Source organism: Bubalus kerabau, chromosome 1, assembly GCF_029407905.1.
Source record: "Bubalus kerabau isolate K-KA32 ecotype Philippines breed swamp buffalo chromosome 1, PCC_UOA_SB_1v2, whole genome shotgun sequence".
Lineage (NCBI taxonomy): Eukaryota > Metazoa > Chordata > Mammalia > Artiodactyla > Bovidae > Bubalus > Bubalus kerabau.
In genome coordinates, this window is record NC_073624.1 from 147,435,420 (window position 1) to 147,454,834 (window position 19,415).

A 19,415-nucleotide genomic window follows, 5' to 3' on the forward strand; every position below is an offset into this window, starting at 1 on the left:
TAAACATTAAAAGTGGTCATATAGGTTTATCCTAACAATATATAATAGGTGTGTTTACACACCTGAGTTCCTCAAAGGATGTTTAGCCACCTCTGTTGTTCAAGATGATTTTTCCAGTTTATAAATTACCCATTATAAAGTTCTTTCTTCTTTTTTTGTCCTTTTCTTTTCTATTAAGAATTTCACACATACACACAAAAAGAATTTCACAATTGGGGATGGAGGGTTTAAATAAAGGTAGTCAAAAGATACAAATTTCCAGTTAAATAAGTATTAGTGATGTAATATAAAAAATGATATATATAATTAACACTACTATATGTAGTATATGAAGGGTGTTAAAAGAGTAAATCCTAAGAGTTCTCATCACAAGGAAAAAATTTCTATTTCTTAATTTGGTATTTATATAGATGATGGATGTTCCGTAAACTTGTGGTAAGATTACCACAAGTTCAAACTTAACCACTTCAAACTTACAGTACTATATGTCAATTATATCTCCATATAGTTGGAAAGAAAAAATTTTTTCACAATTTAGGGAAAAAAAAGGATAAACTTGATCATTTTGTTACCAGTAAACAGTTTGGTTAGAGATATTGATTGAAAAAACAGAGATTTCCGCCCAAACTAAAATGAGGTTTGAGGGCCATCTTTGATTTTTATTGGGTTTCACTCACCCATCTAATCCTTATTATCATGAATTATCAAGACTTGGCTTTATTAATTATAATTGTAATGTCAACAGCAGAATGCAAAAGTGGTTACGTGGCTCTTAGTATCTGACTTTTTGTTGTTGTTTAGTCGCTAAGTCACGTCCGACTGTCTAATTGCTTTGTTTTAAATCCCAGTTCTGCCCTGTCAGTGTAGGCAAGTTATATAATTTCCATGTGCCTAGATTTCCTCATCTTTACATTTCATGAATAATGTAACTCCAGCACAAAGCCTGATCACAGTAAGAACTTAATAGCTATTAATTAAGCATCAGTGGTTAAGTTCCTTGAACTCATTTAACTTGTTACTGGAAAAAAAGCTGAGTTTTTTGTTAACTAAGCAGTTGGAATTCAAATCCAATAATTATTTTTGTTTTTTGGCTGGCTGCACAGCTTGTGGGATCTTAGTTCCTCAACCAAGGATCAAACCATGGCCCTCAGAAATGAAAGTGAGGAGTCCTAACCACTGAACTGCCAGGGAAATCCCCAAATCCCATCATCTTAACCACTGTTTTACATGGGCCAGTTCTTCAGGTTTAGGACCTATTAACAAGTTCCACATTTACTATGCACAAATTCATGATAGCAAATGATCTCGTTTGAGAATTAAATTCTCAAGCAGTTCAGTTCAATATTGTCATAAGAATCATGGGAGAAATATTTTTATCAGCTGTATGTCATCCTTAATCAACTCTCATAAAAAAAATCTTCACTTTTACAATCAAAGACAGTATTAGATATGAGTATGTTTAAAGCCCAGATTGATATCTCTGTTCTCTTCCTTGTTAAATATGTCCTGGGAGACCCTTGGAATAACAGGAAGAGATAGATTTCCTAGTAAGAACTAGAGTTACGTTTCCTCTTCCTGGGTGCTCCCTTTACCTGTCACCATAACCTGCTAATACAACAAAGAAAATTAAGATTTTAAAATTTTTAAATATTAAATATTTTAAAGAATCTAATAGAATTTTTTAATTAACAAGTAATTTATAAGTACTCACAAACTCTCTTTGAAAAGATTTCCAACAATACAGAATATTTTTTAAGAAACCTTTATTCCTGGACTTTTCTGGTGGTGCAATGGATAAGAACCTGCCTGCCAATTCGATATCTGATCGGAGAAGATTCCATATACCTCAGACCAACTAAGCCGGTGTACCACAGCTACTGAGCCCATGCCCTAGGGTCTGCGAACCACAATTACTGAGCCTGTGTGCCACAAATACTGAAGCCCACATGCCTAGAGCCTGCGCTTCTCAACAAGAGCAGCCACAGTAATGAGAAGTCCTTGAACCACAACAAAGAGTAGACTGCACTCACCGCAACTGGAAAAAGACCCCAAAATGCAACGAAGATCCAGTGCAGCCAAACATAACATAATAAAATTTTAAAAACACTTTTACTCCTTTTCCCGTAAGATGGTAGAATCCTTCAATCACATTTTTATACACATTACATATTTATGTATATATCTTGGGGAAATTAACAACACAAATGGATAAAAATTATATCTATATATCAAAAGTAGAGAGTTTGGGGGTTTTGTTGTTGTTTATTTCATTCCTATCCAATTTTTAAAAGTTAAGAAAAGTGCATATCAGTCTATCATTACTTTTCATATTTTACTACCACAGAATTAATTACAGATCTTCTGTGTAGGGCTGGTTCTGGGAAAACTAACCAATAAAGTGGCTTAGTTTGTCTTGGGCACATTCTATTTATCTCCTGGCATCACCACCCCATGTTCCTGGTGCCAAGTGCAGCTCATGGACAACTGAGGCCCTTCATGTCAAAGCCACTGAATTTTGCGTTTCTGACACAATGTCCAATGATCTGGAAAGCTGTCTATTCTACTGGCCAATAAATACACAATAAATATCAACTTTACTCATAATCAAAAAGTCAAAACATCCGTGGATTATTATAACCAGTGTCACTGAGGGTACAAGGAAATGAACTCACCTGTGCTTTCCTGTGAAGAATTTAAATGTTCTTTTAACATTTTTAGCAAATTTTAGCAAATTTTCTATAAATCAATTGAGATATACATATATAAAGCTATGATAAATGTAGACAGGATATTAAAAAGCAGAGACATCACTTTGCTGACAAAGGTCCATATACTCAAAGCTATGATTTTTCCAGTAGTCATGTACAGATGTGACAGTTGGACCATAAAGCAAGCTGAGCACCAAAGAATGGATGCTTTCAAATTATGGTGCTAGAGAAGATTCTTGAGAGTCCCTTGGACAGCAAGGAGATCAAACCAGTCAATCCTAAAGGAAATCAACCCTAAATATCCATTGGAAGACTGATGCTAAAGCTCCAATACTTTGGCCTCCTGATGCAAAGAGTCAACTCATTGGAAAAGACCCTGATGCTGGGAAAGATTGAAGGCAAAAGGAGAAGGAGGTGGCAAAGGATGAGATGGTTAGTTAGCATCATTTACTCAATAAACATGAGTTTGAGCAAACTCCAGGAGATAGTAAAGGACAGAGGAGCTTGGCATGCTATACCCCACGGGGTCACAGAGAGTCAGACATGACTTAGCAACTGAACAACAACAACAAAATATATAAATCCTTTAATTTTTTGCATACTTTTCAATCCAACCACTTCAATTATAAGAATTTGGCTAAGAGGATAATTGAAGGTAGGGAATGGATTTAGTTATAGAAAGTTTCGATGAATAAAAAGTTATACATTTTAAACAAAAATCTGTGTGCCTAGTAATAGGATATTGTTAAAGTTAATTGTAATAGGGCTATAGGATGGCATATTTTGCAGTCATTAAAAAAATCTTCTTGTAGTAGAAGATTTTTAATAATCTGAGAAATTTTATATAAAACATCCTATGAGAAAAAGGTAGGCTACAAAGCATTGTGTGAGGTATAAAATCTTAATGTTTTACTCAAAAGGAATTAGGTAACATATGTGTATATGTGTGTATATGTAAAATAATGAGGAAATTCTCTGGCAGCCCCGTGATTAGGACTCCATGCTTTCACTGCCATGGGCCTGGGTTCAGTCACTGGTTGGGGAACTAGGATTCTGTGAGCTACACCAAATAAATAAAATCAAATAATTATAAATAATGGCTAAGATTTATTGAGACCTTATTGTGTGCCAGGTACTGTTCTAAGTACTTTAAATATAGCATGTCTTTCCATTCCCACAGCAACTCTATGAGGTGGGTACTATCATTATTTCCATTTTGCAGATTAGGGAAACAAAACATAGGAAAGTAAATTTCACAGTCACAGAGCTAGTAAGTTGCAGAGCCAGGATTTCAACTCAGGCAGTCTGACTCCAGACACAAGACCCCATGGACTATACTAGAGTCCATGGAATTCTCCAGGCCAGAATACTGAAGTGGGTAGCCTTTCCCTTCTCCAGGGGATCGTCCCCACCCAGGGATCGAACCTAGGTCTCCCACATTGCGGGCGAATTCTTACCAGCTGAGCCATGGGGAAGCCCACATATAAAGATAAACATATAAATATGTATACATATGTACATGTACTTATTTATACAAAATTATATGTGTATATATATATATGCATGTACAAAATGGCATGCATATATCATAGTCGCAAACATTAAGCATTTGAGTTGGCATTTTTCCCTGTGCTCTCTTTATACTCCTCATTTCCTTATTGAACATATATAATTTTAGAAATTAAATTTTAAAACTTAAAAGCTTATCTTTTGCATATCCTAATAGCATAGCATTTGGCTCTGTGCCAGGAAATACTCATGTGCAATAGGGACTAATTTGATTCCCACTTGAAGGGATCTTCTCCAGCTTTCCCCTGGCTACTCAAATGCCCTCTGTGTCTCCCTCCATGCATCCAAATTTTGATGCAGAATCGTTTCACACCCCATCTCTTCTCCGAAGTCTTTTCAGATATTCTTTCCTTAAACTTTGGTAAATGTTTCTGAACAGGGAGTATTTGTTTTCTACTCAACAGCATGGAAATTCTTCCATGGCCTTACTTGTGTCGTTTATTAATTTCCAACACAAGCTTTAAAGTGTAAGAACTGTATACTAAGCAAAAGAATTATGTGTGTCTCTCAATTGTTTTAAGTAGTATCAAAATATCAAGTTGCTTTGAAATTATAACTGCTAAATTGCTTTTGGATAGAAACAGTTCTGGTTAATTTTTTAGAGTATCAAATCAAGGAATACTTGAAGTAAAGAAAATCCAGACAACACAAATCAAGTAAAGGAAATGTCACAATAATAGTTTAAAAAAGCATTACTGCTAAGTCACTTCAGTTGTGTCCGACTCTGTGTGACCCCATAGACGGCAGCCCACCAGGCTCCACTGTCCCTGGGATTCTCCAGGCAAGAACACTGGAGTGGGTCGCCATTTCCTTCTCCAATGCATGAAAGTGAAAAGTGAAAGTGAAGTCGCTCAGTCGTGTCCGACTCTTCGCGACCCCATGGACTGCAGCCCACCAGGCTCCTCCGTCCATGGGATTTTCCAGGCAAGAGTACTGGAGTGGGGTGCCATTGCCTTCTGAGAAGGATACATATAAAAAGAGGAGAAAAATAATGTATAAAAGGAATTGATAAAATTGCGACAGGTCATTTCATTTTAGATAAGTGACTGTTATCTACACATGCTATGCAACGACAGAATTAGTAAAATATATCCAGAAGAAGGAATGTCAAGACTATGCTCTCATTCACCTTTTTTTTTTTGACATATTCTCCTTTTAATATATGCCACAGTATACACAGACAAGTATAATTATAACTGGTCACGACAAAATGAAATTGTTATAAACATTATAAATAAACAATGGGATCATTTTTTTAGTCTATTCAAAACTAATCTTTCTTTGTAAACTGAAAAGACAATAACATAACTACAAAAGCCTGACTAAAGAGATTTATTTAGGGGATATTACAACCTTTACTTTATAACCTAGAATAACAATATTTTTTAAAAATCCGAATTGTGAAACTTTTCAAATTAAATTATGTTCCTTTGATTTAAATAGTTCCTTCAAAAAATTATTTGGCAAGAGTATAATTCAAAGTATGAATAACATATGATAAGCTTTCTCAATTAATATAAGTAAACCACCCCTACAGAAAACAAAAGTAACATATTACCCTAAAGAAGAAATATGCAATTAAAAGAATATTATAACCTCTTTTGTGTGTGGGTGTTTAACTACAAGGTACCTAAGCTAACTTCCTCAGGGTGATGAAGATATTTTAATCTTTGTGTCCAATACTGCATTCTATTTGCCAAACAAAACTAAGTACATTTTATTACTTAACTCCAGCCTTATAAAACAAAGATAAATAGAAAACTAATTTGCTTTAAAGCATTTAATATTAATAGCTATATTTTAGTAATAAAATAAATATTTTAATACTTACATAAATATAAAACAATGTGAATATATTTAATAATGTAATAAAATATATTTCATACTCATCTAAACAATATTTAAAACACTAAAAAAACTGTAAATGAAATGTTTAACAATAAGAGAATAATAAGTTTTGGTACAATAGTAAAATAAAATATTATGCAATCATTAACCCATGTATGAAGAACCTTTAGTAGCATGGAGAAATCCTTATTATAATATTAATGGGTAAAAAGTAAACATGTTCTTCAAAAATACATACATAGGAAAGAGTCTGGAGACTAATTTACCAAACATTAAGAACGTTACCTTTGGGAGGTAAAATTATAAATGAACTTTCCATAATGTGAAAAACTTTTATGACCCTATAATTATCCATAGGGACCTTTAAAACATTGTTCCATTATAGATCAAATGAACAATTACAGAGTTGTCACATATTTTGTTTCAGAAGCCACAGTTTAAAGAAGTAATTCCTCTTACACAATTTGAATTATTAACCCAAAAGGATGTGTCTTGGTTTATATAATTTATGTGTTCATGTAAGACTACATATTTTAATGAAACATTTTAAAATCATTACTAGAAAATTAAATTTCATCTCAATTACAGTGTACATTACCATAATAAAGATATAGCTTATGTATATACTATGAAACACTGCCAATAGCAATTACAATAAAATTTCAAATATACATTTTTAGTATATTTGAAAAACAGTCTATGACCATGTGTCAGAATACACATATTCAATCAGAAGTGTCCAGAAAATTGAAAGAGGACACTATTCAAGTAAAGACCCAACACACTATTTTAAGTCCTTAACTTTCTCTGAGCCAAAAGAGCTTTAAAATAATACGTGATTAGGTTTTTAGGCAATGTGACTTAAAGTTCAAAATTTTAAAGCCTTAAATAAAACCTGAAATACTGTTGTGAAAAAGAACAGCATTATTCATTGCTTACCGAAGACAGTTCATCACATCCCAGTAATGTGTAGTAATCTTCAGTATCTTCCGACTTGTAATTCAGTATCGCATCCATTGAGATGACTAAACCAGTTTTTCTTCCCTTTGAAACAAGAGGCACAATGAACTGAGAATTAACAGGAAACGCCTTTTGAGATCTGGTTTACAGCAGCGTTCCAAATGGCAGTTAACTAGATTTAAGGCTGGCCACAGTCAACATGCCAGCTGTCATCCTAGACCTTTGTAAACTCTAGTTTTCATTGGCTGTTTATACAAGAGAAAAGAATAGCCCACATGCGGAGCTGTTGCAGTGCTGGCTGGGATCTGTAGTTTGAGTTTATGTAAGTGATGTAAATGAACCATTCCTTTTAGAAGTTGATAAACACTATCCATTTTTACATACTCCTCAAATTGGCCATTTTTTCACCTCTGATATATTTTCACCTCTTTTTTTTAAGGAATAGAAAAAAATTTGAAGCATTATGGTAAAATCTTAGCATTTGTTAAATATGAGTAGTGAGCACTTTCCTGAGTATTAAGAATATTTCGTAAGTTTTAAAACAGCTTAAGAGTAGACAGGCTTCCATGGTGGCTCAGACAGTAAAGAATCTGCCTGCAATGCAGGAGACGGGGTTCCATCCTTGGGTCGGGAAGATGCCCTGGAGAAGGAAATGGCAATCCATTCCAGTATTCTTGCCTGGAAAATCCCATGGACAGAGGAGCCTGGAGGGCTACAGTCCATGGGGTCACAAAGAATCAGACACGACTAAGCAACTAACACACACAAGAGTAGAAAGAAATAGACTAAGAGATCATTTGATAATTCATTTGATAATCTATTCATTCAACAAATATTTATTGAGGACCTATTTTGTGTTCAGCACAATTGTAGAAAAAGATGTGGTAAACAGTTCTTAGGGAGCTTACAGTGCAACGGAGAGAGGCAGACAAGACACAAACAGGATTATTTAAAACAGTGACTTGTGGGACTTCCCTGGCAGTCCAGTGGTTAAGACTGCACTTCCAATGCAGGAGAAGAGAGTTTGATCCCTGCTCCAGAAACTAAGATCCCACATACTGCATGGTGGAGCCAAAAAAAAAAAAAATGAATGTGTACAAAGATACAGCAATAATGATAGTTATCATTACCAATTAACAATAATGAAAGTTTTGTAGAAAAATTAACTGTCCAACAATCACTTAAATAATGATCCACATACAGTAGTATATCATGTAGTCATTTTAAAAGATGTCAGTTCAGTTGAGTTCAGTTGCACAGTCAAGTCCTACTCTTTGCAATCCGATCAACCGCAGCACACCAGGCCTCCCTGTCCATCACCAGCTCTCGGAGTCCACCCAAACCCATGTCCATTAAGTCGGTGATGCCATCCAAACATCTCATCCTCTGTTGTCCCCTTCTCCTCCTGCCTTCAATCTTTCCCAGCATCAGGGTCTTTTCAAATGTAGAAACATATTTAATACCTGGGAAATGTTCACACATTGTTAGGTGGAAAAAAGGTAACAAGCAATTATGTAAACATTCACTGAGCATTGAGACTTATGCAAATTACTGGGCATAAGTTACATCTCAATTTAAAAAGGAAAAAATACAAATTTTAAGTTTTAGAAGTATGGTATGATTCCTGTTTTATAAATATACAGCTCTTCCTCAATTTAGCATGGGGTTTGACACCATAAACTAATCCTAAATCAAAAATGCATTTAACCTAACTATCCTACTGAATATCATAACTTAGCCTAGCCTACCTTAAATGTGCTCAAAACACTTACATTAGCCTACAAGTGGGAAACAGCATCTAACACGAGCCTATTTAATAATGAAGTGTTGAATATTTCATATAACTTATTAAATACCTGAGTATCATACCACATGTCCCTGGCCCAGGAAAAGATCCAAATTGAGAATTCAGAGTACCATTTTTATTGTACTATTTCTTTTGCACTATCATAAAATTGAAAAATCCTAAATTGAACTATTGTATATTAGGGACCATCTGTATATGGTATGTATATTTATGAAACATGCAAAACCATATACACCAGGTTTTGGAGTCACAGGTGATTTTTTATTCTTTTTCCTCATCTACAGTTTCTAAGATAAACATATATTATTCTAGTAATAAGAAGAAAGCAACAAAAAACAAGTCAATAAAAACTGCAAAATGCCAAATATCACATAGCCATTATTTACTGATTTAGAAAGGGTGACAATTCAGAGGGCCCTATTCAAGAATTTGTTTTTCAGTTTGTTCGGTTTGTTGCATGCTCTACTGCATGTTGTAAGCCAATTCATTCACTCTTCAAGAGGGCTTCCCTGGTGGCTCAATGGTAATGAATCTACCTGCCAATGCAGGAGACCCAGGTTTGATCCCTGGATCGGGAAGTTTCCCTGGAGAAAGAAATGGCAACTCACTCTAGTATTCTTGTCTGGAAACCCCATGGACAGAGGAACCTGGTGGGCTACAGTCCATAGGGTCACAAAAGAGTCAGACACAACTAGCAACTAAAACAACAAGAACAATTCACCCTTGAAGCACCCTACACTGTGCTGCAGTTGGACAAAGAAGGAAATTAATCGGCCATCAAAGAACTCCCCCCTCATGTGTGTCTTGCTCACTGTAGGTCAACTGTTGTCTCCAGTGATCCTTTCCTGTGATCCTGTAGGAGTCACAGGGCAATGAAGACCTTGCTGAACCCTGCTCCTTACTCCTTGACTAGAACTATGCTCTAATTACAACACCTGACATATTAGAAAATTAATTTAGTTGAGAATGCAAGATTAACTCAAACTAAGCTTTAGCATGTTACCTGAGAGGTAAAAGTCACTCAGTCGTGTCCGACTCTTTGTGACCCCATGGACTATACAGTCCACGGAGTTCTCCAGACCAGAATACTGGAGTGGGTAGCCTTTCCCTTCTCCAGGGGATCTTCCCAACCCAGGGATCGAACCCAGGTCTCCCACATGGCAGGCGGATTCTTTACCAGTTGAGCCACAAGGAAGCCCAGCATATTACCTAATCAAATGCTAACTGTACGGTTTAGAGGGAAAATTTAAAAGAAATCCATAGAAGCATTTACAGAATAAATGGAGAGAAGGAGGAAGGAACAAAATGCATAAACTGTTGTAGGAAAAATATTCAGGGAAAAGTGAAGAAAACAACTTTACAGCAGAGTGTGTTGAAGAAAATAGCATTTGAGACCAGTACTGAAGATGAGGGCCAGAACATGGAGAGCCTTGAGGATCAGGCAGAGGACGCTGAACAAGTGTGGAGGCAACAGGGAACTGCTGTAGCTTCCTAAGCATGTGACATGTTAAAAGTGAAGGTTTAAGATTAATCTGGTGGCTGTGTGCATTTGGAAGAAGGAAAACCGGAAAACATTGACAAATATGACTTAACCATCACTTTGAATTTAAATTTAATTTTAATTAAATTTTATATTTTTAATGGGCACTGCTGTTTGATATTTAGTCTCTAAACTGTGTCCAGCTCTTTTGAGACCCTATGGACTGTAGCCCACCAGGCTCCTCTGTCCATGGGACCTCCCAGGCAAGAATACTGAAGCGGGTTGCTATTTCCTTTCTCCAGGGGATCTTTTTGACCCAGGGATTGAACCCACGTCTTCTGCTTGGCAGGCAGATTCTTTACCACTGAGCCACTTGGGAAGATCTTAATGGGCACTACATGCACATACAACAAAATTTTAAAGCTATATAAGGGTAGGCATGAAAGGTAAGTGTCCCTCTCTCCTTGGGTCTTCCAGCCACCAGTTTTATTCCCTGGAGGTAACCAAGATAACCACTGCCAACAATGTCTCGTTTTTGCATTCATTATATGCATTTTGGTAAATATATATGTGTGTGTGTGTGTGTGTGTATGTATGTATGTGTGTATGTATGTATGTATTTTTTTAATCTCAATTCCTTAGTGTCAGACACTTCAAATCTTCAGCTCTAATAAAAAATACTGCACTAAATACTCTTGTTCTTAGATTCTTTCACTCTTGTTTGCACATCTTTTAGAAAAGAAAGCTGACATATATGTAAGTCAGTAGGGATTTACTGAGAGCCTATTGTCTATACACTTATACAGTACCTGTAGTTTTGCGCTTTTTTTTTTAAAGAACTCTGATAATTTCTTTTATTCTCCCTACATCCTATAACTGAGTTTTATCAAAATTTTTATTTCATGTAAGCATAATGTATGTGGCAGAATAAAATCAACTAAAGGTTTTCATTCCTTTCTTTAATCACCTAAAATTAAGCAGTTCTACAAACAGAACACCGGAGAAGGCAATGGCACCCCACTCCAGTACTCTTGCCTGGAAAATCCCATGGATGGAGGAGCCTGGTAGGCTGCAGCCCATGGGGTCGCGAAGAGTCGGACACGACTGAACAACTTCACTTTCACTTTTCACTTTCATGCATTGGAGAAGGAAATGGCAACCCACTCCAGTGTTCTTGCCTGGAGAATCCCAGGGACGGGGGAGCCTGGTGGGCTGCCATCTATGGGGTCGCACAGAGTCAGACACGACTGAAGCGACTTAGCAGCAGCAGCAGCAGCAGCACAAATAGAATATACCTGCATCATATTGTGTTATTTATCATATTATTTACTAAACTGTGGCCCACATGTTTGCCACCTTGGCTCTGAATGGTTCCCTCCTTAGTGCCCTCAACTCACAGCACCCCTTAGGATAAAGGTAAGGATTAAAAAGAGCTCATAATTCTATAAGTAACCAGCTGAAGGTGTCCTTTATGTTGTGAGGTTACAGTTTTACATGACTGTACTGGTTATTTTCCTCATTTTTATATTTCCACATTTATTTTCACTGTCAGAATTCAGTGAAAAGCTCCTTCCAATCTTGTCTTAAGCCTCTGAGGTTTTGTTATTTTTATTAATAATAGTACTGAATGACTTGGTTACAAGATCATATCCCAAAAATAAAAATATTGATTGTAACAACTTTGCATGGCAATAGATGGTAACTAGACTTACTGTGGAGAAGGAAATGGCAACCCACTCCAGTGTTCTTGCCTGGAGAATCCCAGGGACAGCAGAGCCTGGTGAGCTGCCATCTATGGGGTCACACAGAGTTGGACACGACTGAAGCGACTTAGCAGCAGCAGCAGCAGCAGACTTACTGTGGTGATTATATAAAAATATTAAACCATGGGAGTTCCTGGGTGGTCTAGCGGTTAGAATTTGGTGCTTTCCCTGCCTTGGCCCAGGTTCAGTCCTGATTGGGGAACTGAGATGCCACAAACCACACAGTATGGTAAAAAAAAAAAAAAAAAGTCAAATCACTATGTTGTACACTTGAAACTAAATATCACTGCATGTCACAAATAATTTAGCTGTATATTTAAATATATATTAGTAAAATAACTTAGTTGTATATATTTAAATATATATTAGTATATTTATATGTGTTCTTTTTTTTTTTTTTTTTTTTTTTTTTTTTTTTTTTTTTCTTGTGTCCTCGGATAGAGGACGTATCAGATATTAAACTGATAAGAACAGATACTACACTTGATCTTAGCCAAAAGGCCGAGAAGCGATCTATATGTGTTCTTAGTTGCTTCAGTCGTGTCCAACTCTTGGTGACCCGTGGACTGTAGCCCACCAGGCTCCTTTGTTCGTCTGTAGCCCACCAGGCTCCTTTGTTCATGGGATTCCGCAGGCAAGAATACTGGAGTGGGTTGCCATACTCTCCTCCAGGGAATCTTCCTGACCCAGGGATCAAACCCTGGTCTCTTATGTCTCCTGCATTGGCAGACAGTTTCTTTACCACTAGCACCACCTATATTCAGTTCAGTTCAGTCCCTCAGTCGTGTCCGACTCTTTGCGACCCCATGAATCGTAGCACGCCAGGCCTCCCTGTCCATCACCAACTCCTGGAGTTCACCCAGACTCACGTCCATCAAGTCAGTGATGCCATCCAGCCATCTCATCCTCTGTCGTCCCCTTCTCCTCCTGCCCCCAATCCCTCCCAGCATCAGAGTCTTTTCCAATGAGTCAACTCTTCGCATGAGGTGGCCAAAGTACTGGAGCTTCAGCTTCAGCATCATTGCTTCCAAAGAAATCCCAGGGCTGATCTCCTTCAGAATGGACTGGTTGGATCTCCTTGCAGTCCAAGGGACTCTCAAGAGTCTTCTCCAACACCACACTTCAAAAGCATCAATTCTTTGGCGCTCAGCTTTCTTCACAGTCCAACTCTCACATCCATACATGACCACTGGAAAAACCATAGCCTTGACTAGACGGATCTTTGTTGGTAAAGTAATGTCTTTGCTTTTCAATATGCTATCTAGGTTGGTCATAACTTTTCTTCCAAGGGTAGGCGTCTTTTAATTTCATGGCTGCAGTCACCATCTGCAGTGGTTTTGGAGCCCCAAAAAATAAAAGTCTGACACTGTTTCCCTATCTATTTCCCATGAAGTGATGGGACCAGATGCCATGATCTTCGTTTTCTGAATGTTGAGTTTTAAGCCAACTTTTTCACTCTCCTCTTTCACTAACTTCATCAAGAGGCTTTTTAGTTCCTCATCACTTTCTGCCATAAGGGTGGTGTCATCTGCATATCTGAGGTTATTGATATTTCTCCCGGCAATCTTGATTTCCAGCTTGTGCTTCTTCCAGCCCAGCATTTCTCATGATGTACTCTGCATATAAGTTAAATAAGCAGGATGACAATATACAGCCTTGATGTACTCCTTTTCCTATTTTTACATAAAATGTTGAGTTTGATAAGTCTTGATGAAAATGAATACAATGTGATTTTATAATCAGAGAAAAATAAAATCTTAAAAGGAAGTGCCCAACCATACATCCTCATGTTTTTCTTATTATAAAAACGGGCTTCCCTGGTGGCTCAGTGGTAAACTACCTACCTGCCAGTGCAGGAGACACGGGTCTGACCTGTGGTCTGGGAAGTTCCCATGTGCCGCAGAGCACTAAACCCATGCACACAACAATTGAGCCTGTGCTCTAGAGCCCAAGAATCCAACTATTGAGCCCACATGCCTCAGGACACAATATTCTAAGGTTTTAACAGAAAACAGAAGACTTGCCTCGTATCTCCCTCTGCCTAGAGGCAAATATGGTAAAACATTTAGCTATTTCTTCTTGTATTTTTCACCATGTTTTTAAATGATGTTTATACTTCAGAATTTCTTTTAAGTTCAACATATTGCACCACTGTATCCACATTAAAGTCTGGATCAAACAATAGCAAAATGACAAGAATACATTATCCAGGCCTGAATAAAAGCCTAAGTTTCACCAGTGAGACAATCCGCCCCTTCACAAAGGTTGACTTTGGGGTCATATTTGTATATATTACATGTGAATGTAGTATATATGGTAGTGGTGGCTTAGTTGCTCAGTTGTGTCCGACTCTTTAGACCCCATGAACTGTAGCCCCCCAGGCTCCTCCATCCATGGGATTTCCCAGGCAAGAGTACTATAGTAGGTTGCCATTTCCTTCTCCAATATAGTGTCTACATTTATATACAATAGTCAAATGCTTACATGTAATACTTAATTTTCATTATTTAGCTATATATAAAATGATCCAATGACCTATAATATTCAGCTTTTTAAATTTACTTAAACCTATATATTTAAAATACTATATTATGAAAAACTGTATTAATTTAAGAATAGTGCTGTTCTTCCACTGTATGAGAAACTCTGTAAGGTTACAAGTATAAGGTATCTACATTTTCTTCTAAAGGATGATTTGGGGGGAAAAGTTTCCTTTATATTTGAACATACATAACCCTCTCTCAATTTGGGAATTCTACTTCAATCATTCATAATTTTAAAAATCATTTTCATATTTTTTATTTTTCAGGTTGTATAATGATTAGAAATCTTCATTACTTTAATAAATATGAAATAAATAATACTTTATATAAATATAGTATAAACATAATAGCAACCTTTTTGGGGTATTGTTTGAAAAAGCAATAATATAAGGTAAGTATGTATTTGGAGAAAAGTAGAGTACCACTTATTTATTTCTACTCTTTTCCCCAAAACTAACCTCTAAACTTGCTGCAGCATCTTATGGTAGGGTATATTTTTCATGTTCACTGGGTTTTTCTCTCTAATGATAAAGGTTAATAAAAATCATATTGGGGCCATTGGCTAGTATTTTGAAAAAATGATGACGGTAGAGCCATTCCTCCTTATACCAAAGAAAGTTACAGATAACCAAATAACCCAGAACCATAGGATAAAATTAATAAACATGACTGTACAAAATTTATGCAGATGTGTAGTGGCAAAAAAAAAAAATACAAATGTAAAATCAGAAGGTAGGTAAATAATGTACAAGGAAAAAATTTTCACAATTACCATAACAGACAAAAGGCTGAGTTCCCTACTTTACAAAAAGTACCAAAATATCAGTAAGAAAAAGGTTAACAACCCAATAGAAAACTGGATTAAGGATATGATTACTTTCACAAATATAAATAGCCATTAAATGTATCAAGAAAAGTGCAGCCTCATTCATAATTATGAAACTGCTAATCATTCAAAGGAAGATACATTGTTTACTTCTCCGAGAGGCAAAATTTCTAAAGTTGATAATACCCAGTGCTAGAATAGAAGGGAGGAAGCAAACACCTTCATACATTGCTGGATACTATAAATCGGTATGTGTGTGCATGCTCAGTTGTGTCTGACTTTGCAACCCTACGAACTGTAGCCCAACAGGCATCTCTGTCCCTGGGATTTTCCAGGCAAGACTATTATAGTGGCTTACCATGCCCTCCTCCAGAGAATCTTCCAGACCCAGAGATCGAACTTGTGTCCACTGCATGGTGGACAGGCAGGTGAATTCTTTACCACTGAGCCATCTGGAAATTCCAGTGTAAACTGGTACAGTTTAGCAATTTGGTGATATTTGTAAACTTTTATAAAGCATATATCTCCTTGGCTCGATAATTTTTCTCTACAAATTTATCCTGTGGATTTACACCAAAATATGTTCCAGGCAGTCATTGCAAAATTGTTTGCAACAGAAAAAAGTTGGAAATAATCAAAATGTCCCTCAATGGGATGGTGAAGAAGAGACCAATGGATGAATAAATTATGGTATTTTTGTTATGAAATACCATGCAACCATTTAAAAAAAAGAGTAAGATAGCTCTTTTTGTGCAGTATGGAAAGATCTCTAAGATGAATTATCAAATGAAAAAGAAAGTTTAAGAAGAGTATGATGTCATTACCTCTTTTGCACAGTTTTTCATAATTCATATATTTATTGACCAAAAAAAAAAAAAAATTCCCTGTGTAAGTGGATCCCTGCATTTCAAAGGCCATTTTGTTCAAGGGTCAACTATATGTACATTTGCACCTGATTTTTTTCTTTAAAAATCAAATATGCGGATTCCTTTTAAGGGAGGGTGCTGAGCAGGTACAGAAAGCCTTTAATTTCAGTTTACATCTCTCAGAACTGTTAGTGTGAAGTCAATATAGTCATCCTACCACTTTTGTTTTCTGTATGCTTTTTATTCTATTTAATAATTTGTGTCTATCTCCTTGCTGGCCCGGCTTTCGAGATCTTAGTTCCCCCACCAGGAATGGAACCCAGGCCGCCTACAGTGGAAGCAGGGATCCCCACCCAACTGCACCCGCAAGGAATTCCCTTGGGATGCTTTTTAAAAGAACAAATACAATTTAATTTACACAAGCTGGTTAAAAAGAAAAAAAAAATAACTTAAAAAAAATACATATACCAAATATAAAATCACATAGAGCTTTTTAACTTAGCGAAAGCTCTTCGCATGTGGCCCGTCAGAGGCCCAGCCTCGGAACCAGAAAAACCGCCCAGTCTCCTACAACCCAGGCGGCAATCGCCGTCCCAGGACTACAGCTCCCACAAGACATCGCGGAAATTGGCGTGTAAAAGGAGTGACAAAGGAAAGCCCAGTTACTTCCGGCCTCCCGGAAATGTCCCTCCGGAAATGCCTTAAAAAACAAAACAAAACAAACGAACAGATTTCAGAGGCTTTTAAGTGAGGGGAAAAAAGCTATATAAGAGCTCAAACAGAAAGTCTATAAAAGTTTCCAAGCCCTAGGAGCTCCGAGCGAGAACAGAAATTAGGGAGCCCATAGAAATTAGGTGGGCTCCACGCGGACAACTCTGAGAGTCGTTCTCAGACTAGCAGCTCTCCTAGCAGCTACTCCGTTTTCCTTCCAGTCTAGCGCCAAGTTCTGCTATGCAGAATGAAATCGGCACCTTGCCCTTGGCGGTCCTTCCGACCCCGAACTTCCAAGACGCCAAAGCCCAAGTTCCAGAAAGAGCCTGCAATCGTTCGTTCTTATTTCCCACAACACGGGCCCCTGCTCCCTTCTCAAACTGGGGTTTGGACATCAGCTGAGCGCTCTGATTAAAAACGGAATCTCATTTTTTATCTATCTCCTACCTCTCAATGTCTTTTCTTCAGAATCTGCTGCTCCGTTCCAGCGTAATATTCAGTGGAAAGAAAACGGAACCTGCCAAGACCTTAACCTCACTCTTTCAGGCCTGGTTGCCAGAGCAAAAGAACATTCTGAGACAGGAACAGGATATGTTTTTTAAAAAAAAAAAAGAAAAGAAAAAGTCTTCTGTTAAATCAGACATTAAATAGAATCTGTAAATGATTCGTTTAAGGCTGTTGAAACATTGCTTTGAAGCTTCAGTCAAGTGCAAAGTGCAGTGACAAATGCTAGTAATCCTCTTGTTAATGTGTGCAGATATTGATAGGGACAGAGGATAAAAGGGAACTCTGCTTAATTTGGCTGTGAACCTAAAACTGGCTCTTCAAAGTTACTTATTAATTTTAAAAATAAAATAACAGTAACAGGAAGAATAATTACCATTATTGAGCTCCTACTGTATGCCATGAATAAAGCTAGCAATTGAACTGTGCTGTGTCCGACTCCAAAGCTCTTAGTGAACATAATGCATAAAATCACTGCATCAGATTATTTGGCCAGAATTTCGGCATTTCAGAAAATGCACTTGACAAGGCTGTTAGGAAACCTGATTTCTAGTATCAGCTCTCCACTGTCTCCTTGTTGAGCCACACCACCTCGATTTGTGAAGGAGAATTCAAGACCAGAGCAATGATTCTCAAACTTCAAAGTACACATGAATCACGTGGATTTGGTGAAGATGCAACTTCTGCTTCAGGATGTCTGGGAGAGGTCTGAGATTCTGCATTTCTGACACGCCCCCAGCTGAAGTCCCTGTTAATCCAGGAGTAGCAAAGGACGGGATGACCTCTGAGATCCTTTTAAGTTCTAACACTCAGCATGGATCATTCTTTCCCACTCTAATCTTAGCACCTTTGCTCTTAAGGAAATATGGAAAGATATGTTAAAAAGGAGAATGACTGAAGTACAGATTCCTATCTGAAGCCAAAATGTGAAAATTAAAAATAACTGTAGACTACAGTGTCTCTGGAAAGATACACAAGAAACCCATAAGAGTACTTACCTTCAGGGAAGCAGACTTGATGATCCAAATACAGGAATGGAAGGTAAACGTTATACTTCTATAACTTTTGTAATTTCACTATGTGTGTGCTTTCTCTTTTTAAAAAATAATTCATTTTTAATTATTGAAAAATGGCTTAATATGTCACTTGTTAGTGAGGCAGAAATCACCAGGTTTTTAGTTTAGACCTCCTGTTATTATCACAGATTTCTTTTAAACAGAAAGAAATTCCATGAACAATCAATCACTCAATTATGTTTGGGAAACAAACACTAAAATATCTCCCTGAGGTTTCAGCTTTTTCCCCCTCTTCTCAAATAGAACTACAGACAAGTATATTGGTAAAGTGAAAGTGTTAGTCTCAGTTGTGTCCAACTCTTGCGACCCCATGGACTTATAGCCTGCCAGTCTCTACATGGAATTCTCCAGGCAAGAATACTGGAGTGGGTTACCATTCCCTTCTCCAGGGGATCTTCCTGATCCAGGGATGGAACCCAGGTCTCCTGCATTGCAGGCAGATTCTTTACTGTCTGAGCCACAAGGGAAGCCATATTAGCAGTACAGTAGTCAAATAAGATATAATGGCAATTTTAGGAAAATAGTGGCTTAAGGGCATGAAACTGGGCCAAATAACTCATGAGATAACTTCTGGCAGTAAGATCAAGATTATCTGGTCTTTTATGAGTTCTGATTCCCAGATCCAGACCAGTGACCCTCTCTAGTCTGGCTGCACATTAAAATCACTTGGTGGGGAAGTTCCTGGTGGCCCAGTGGTTAGGATTCTGGGCTTCCACTGCAGGGGGCCCGGGTTCAATCCCATAAGCCATGTGAC

At 37.2% G+C, this 19,415-nt stretch overlaps 1 protein-coding gene and 1 pseudogene across 5 annotated transcripts in view; both read right to left on the reverse strand.

Moving 5' to 3' along the window:
• DNAJC12 (DnaJ heat shock protein family (Hsp40) member C12) overlaps window positions 1-19,415 on the reverse strand; it is a 102,960-nt gene that overhangs the window by 29,037 nt on the left and 54,508 nt on the right. For 3 of the 5 annotated variants that reach the window (XM_055590776.1, XM_055590784.1, XM_055590793.1), the window contains exon 2: window positions 7,065-7,169. In XM_055590776.1, coding sequence (XP_055446751.1) covers window positions 7,065-7,142 — 78 coding nt within the window. In that variant the 5' untranslated portion in view covers window positions 7,143-7,169. Of the gene's footprint in view, window positions 1-7,064; window positions 7,170-17,528; window positions 17,791-19,415 lie in introns of those variants that run through there. The other 2 variants (XM_055590771.1, XM_055590773.1) reach the window with 2 other exon arrangements.
• LOC129642418 (uncharacterized) lies at window positions 12,539-12,648 on the reverse strand (annotated as a pseudogene).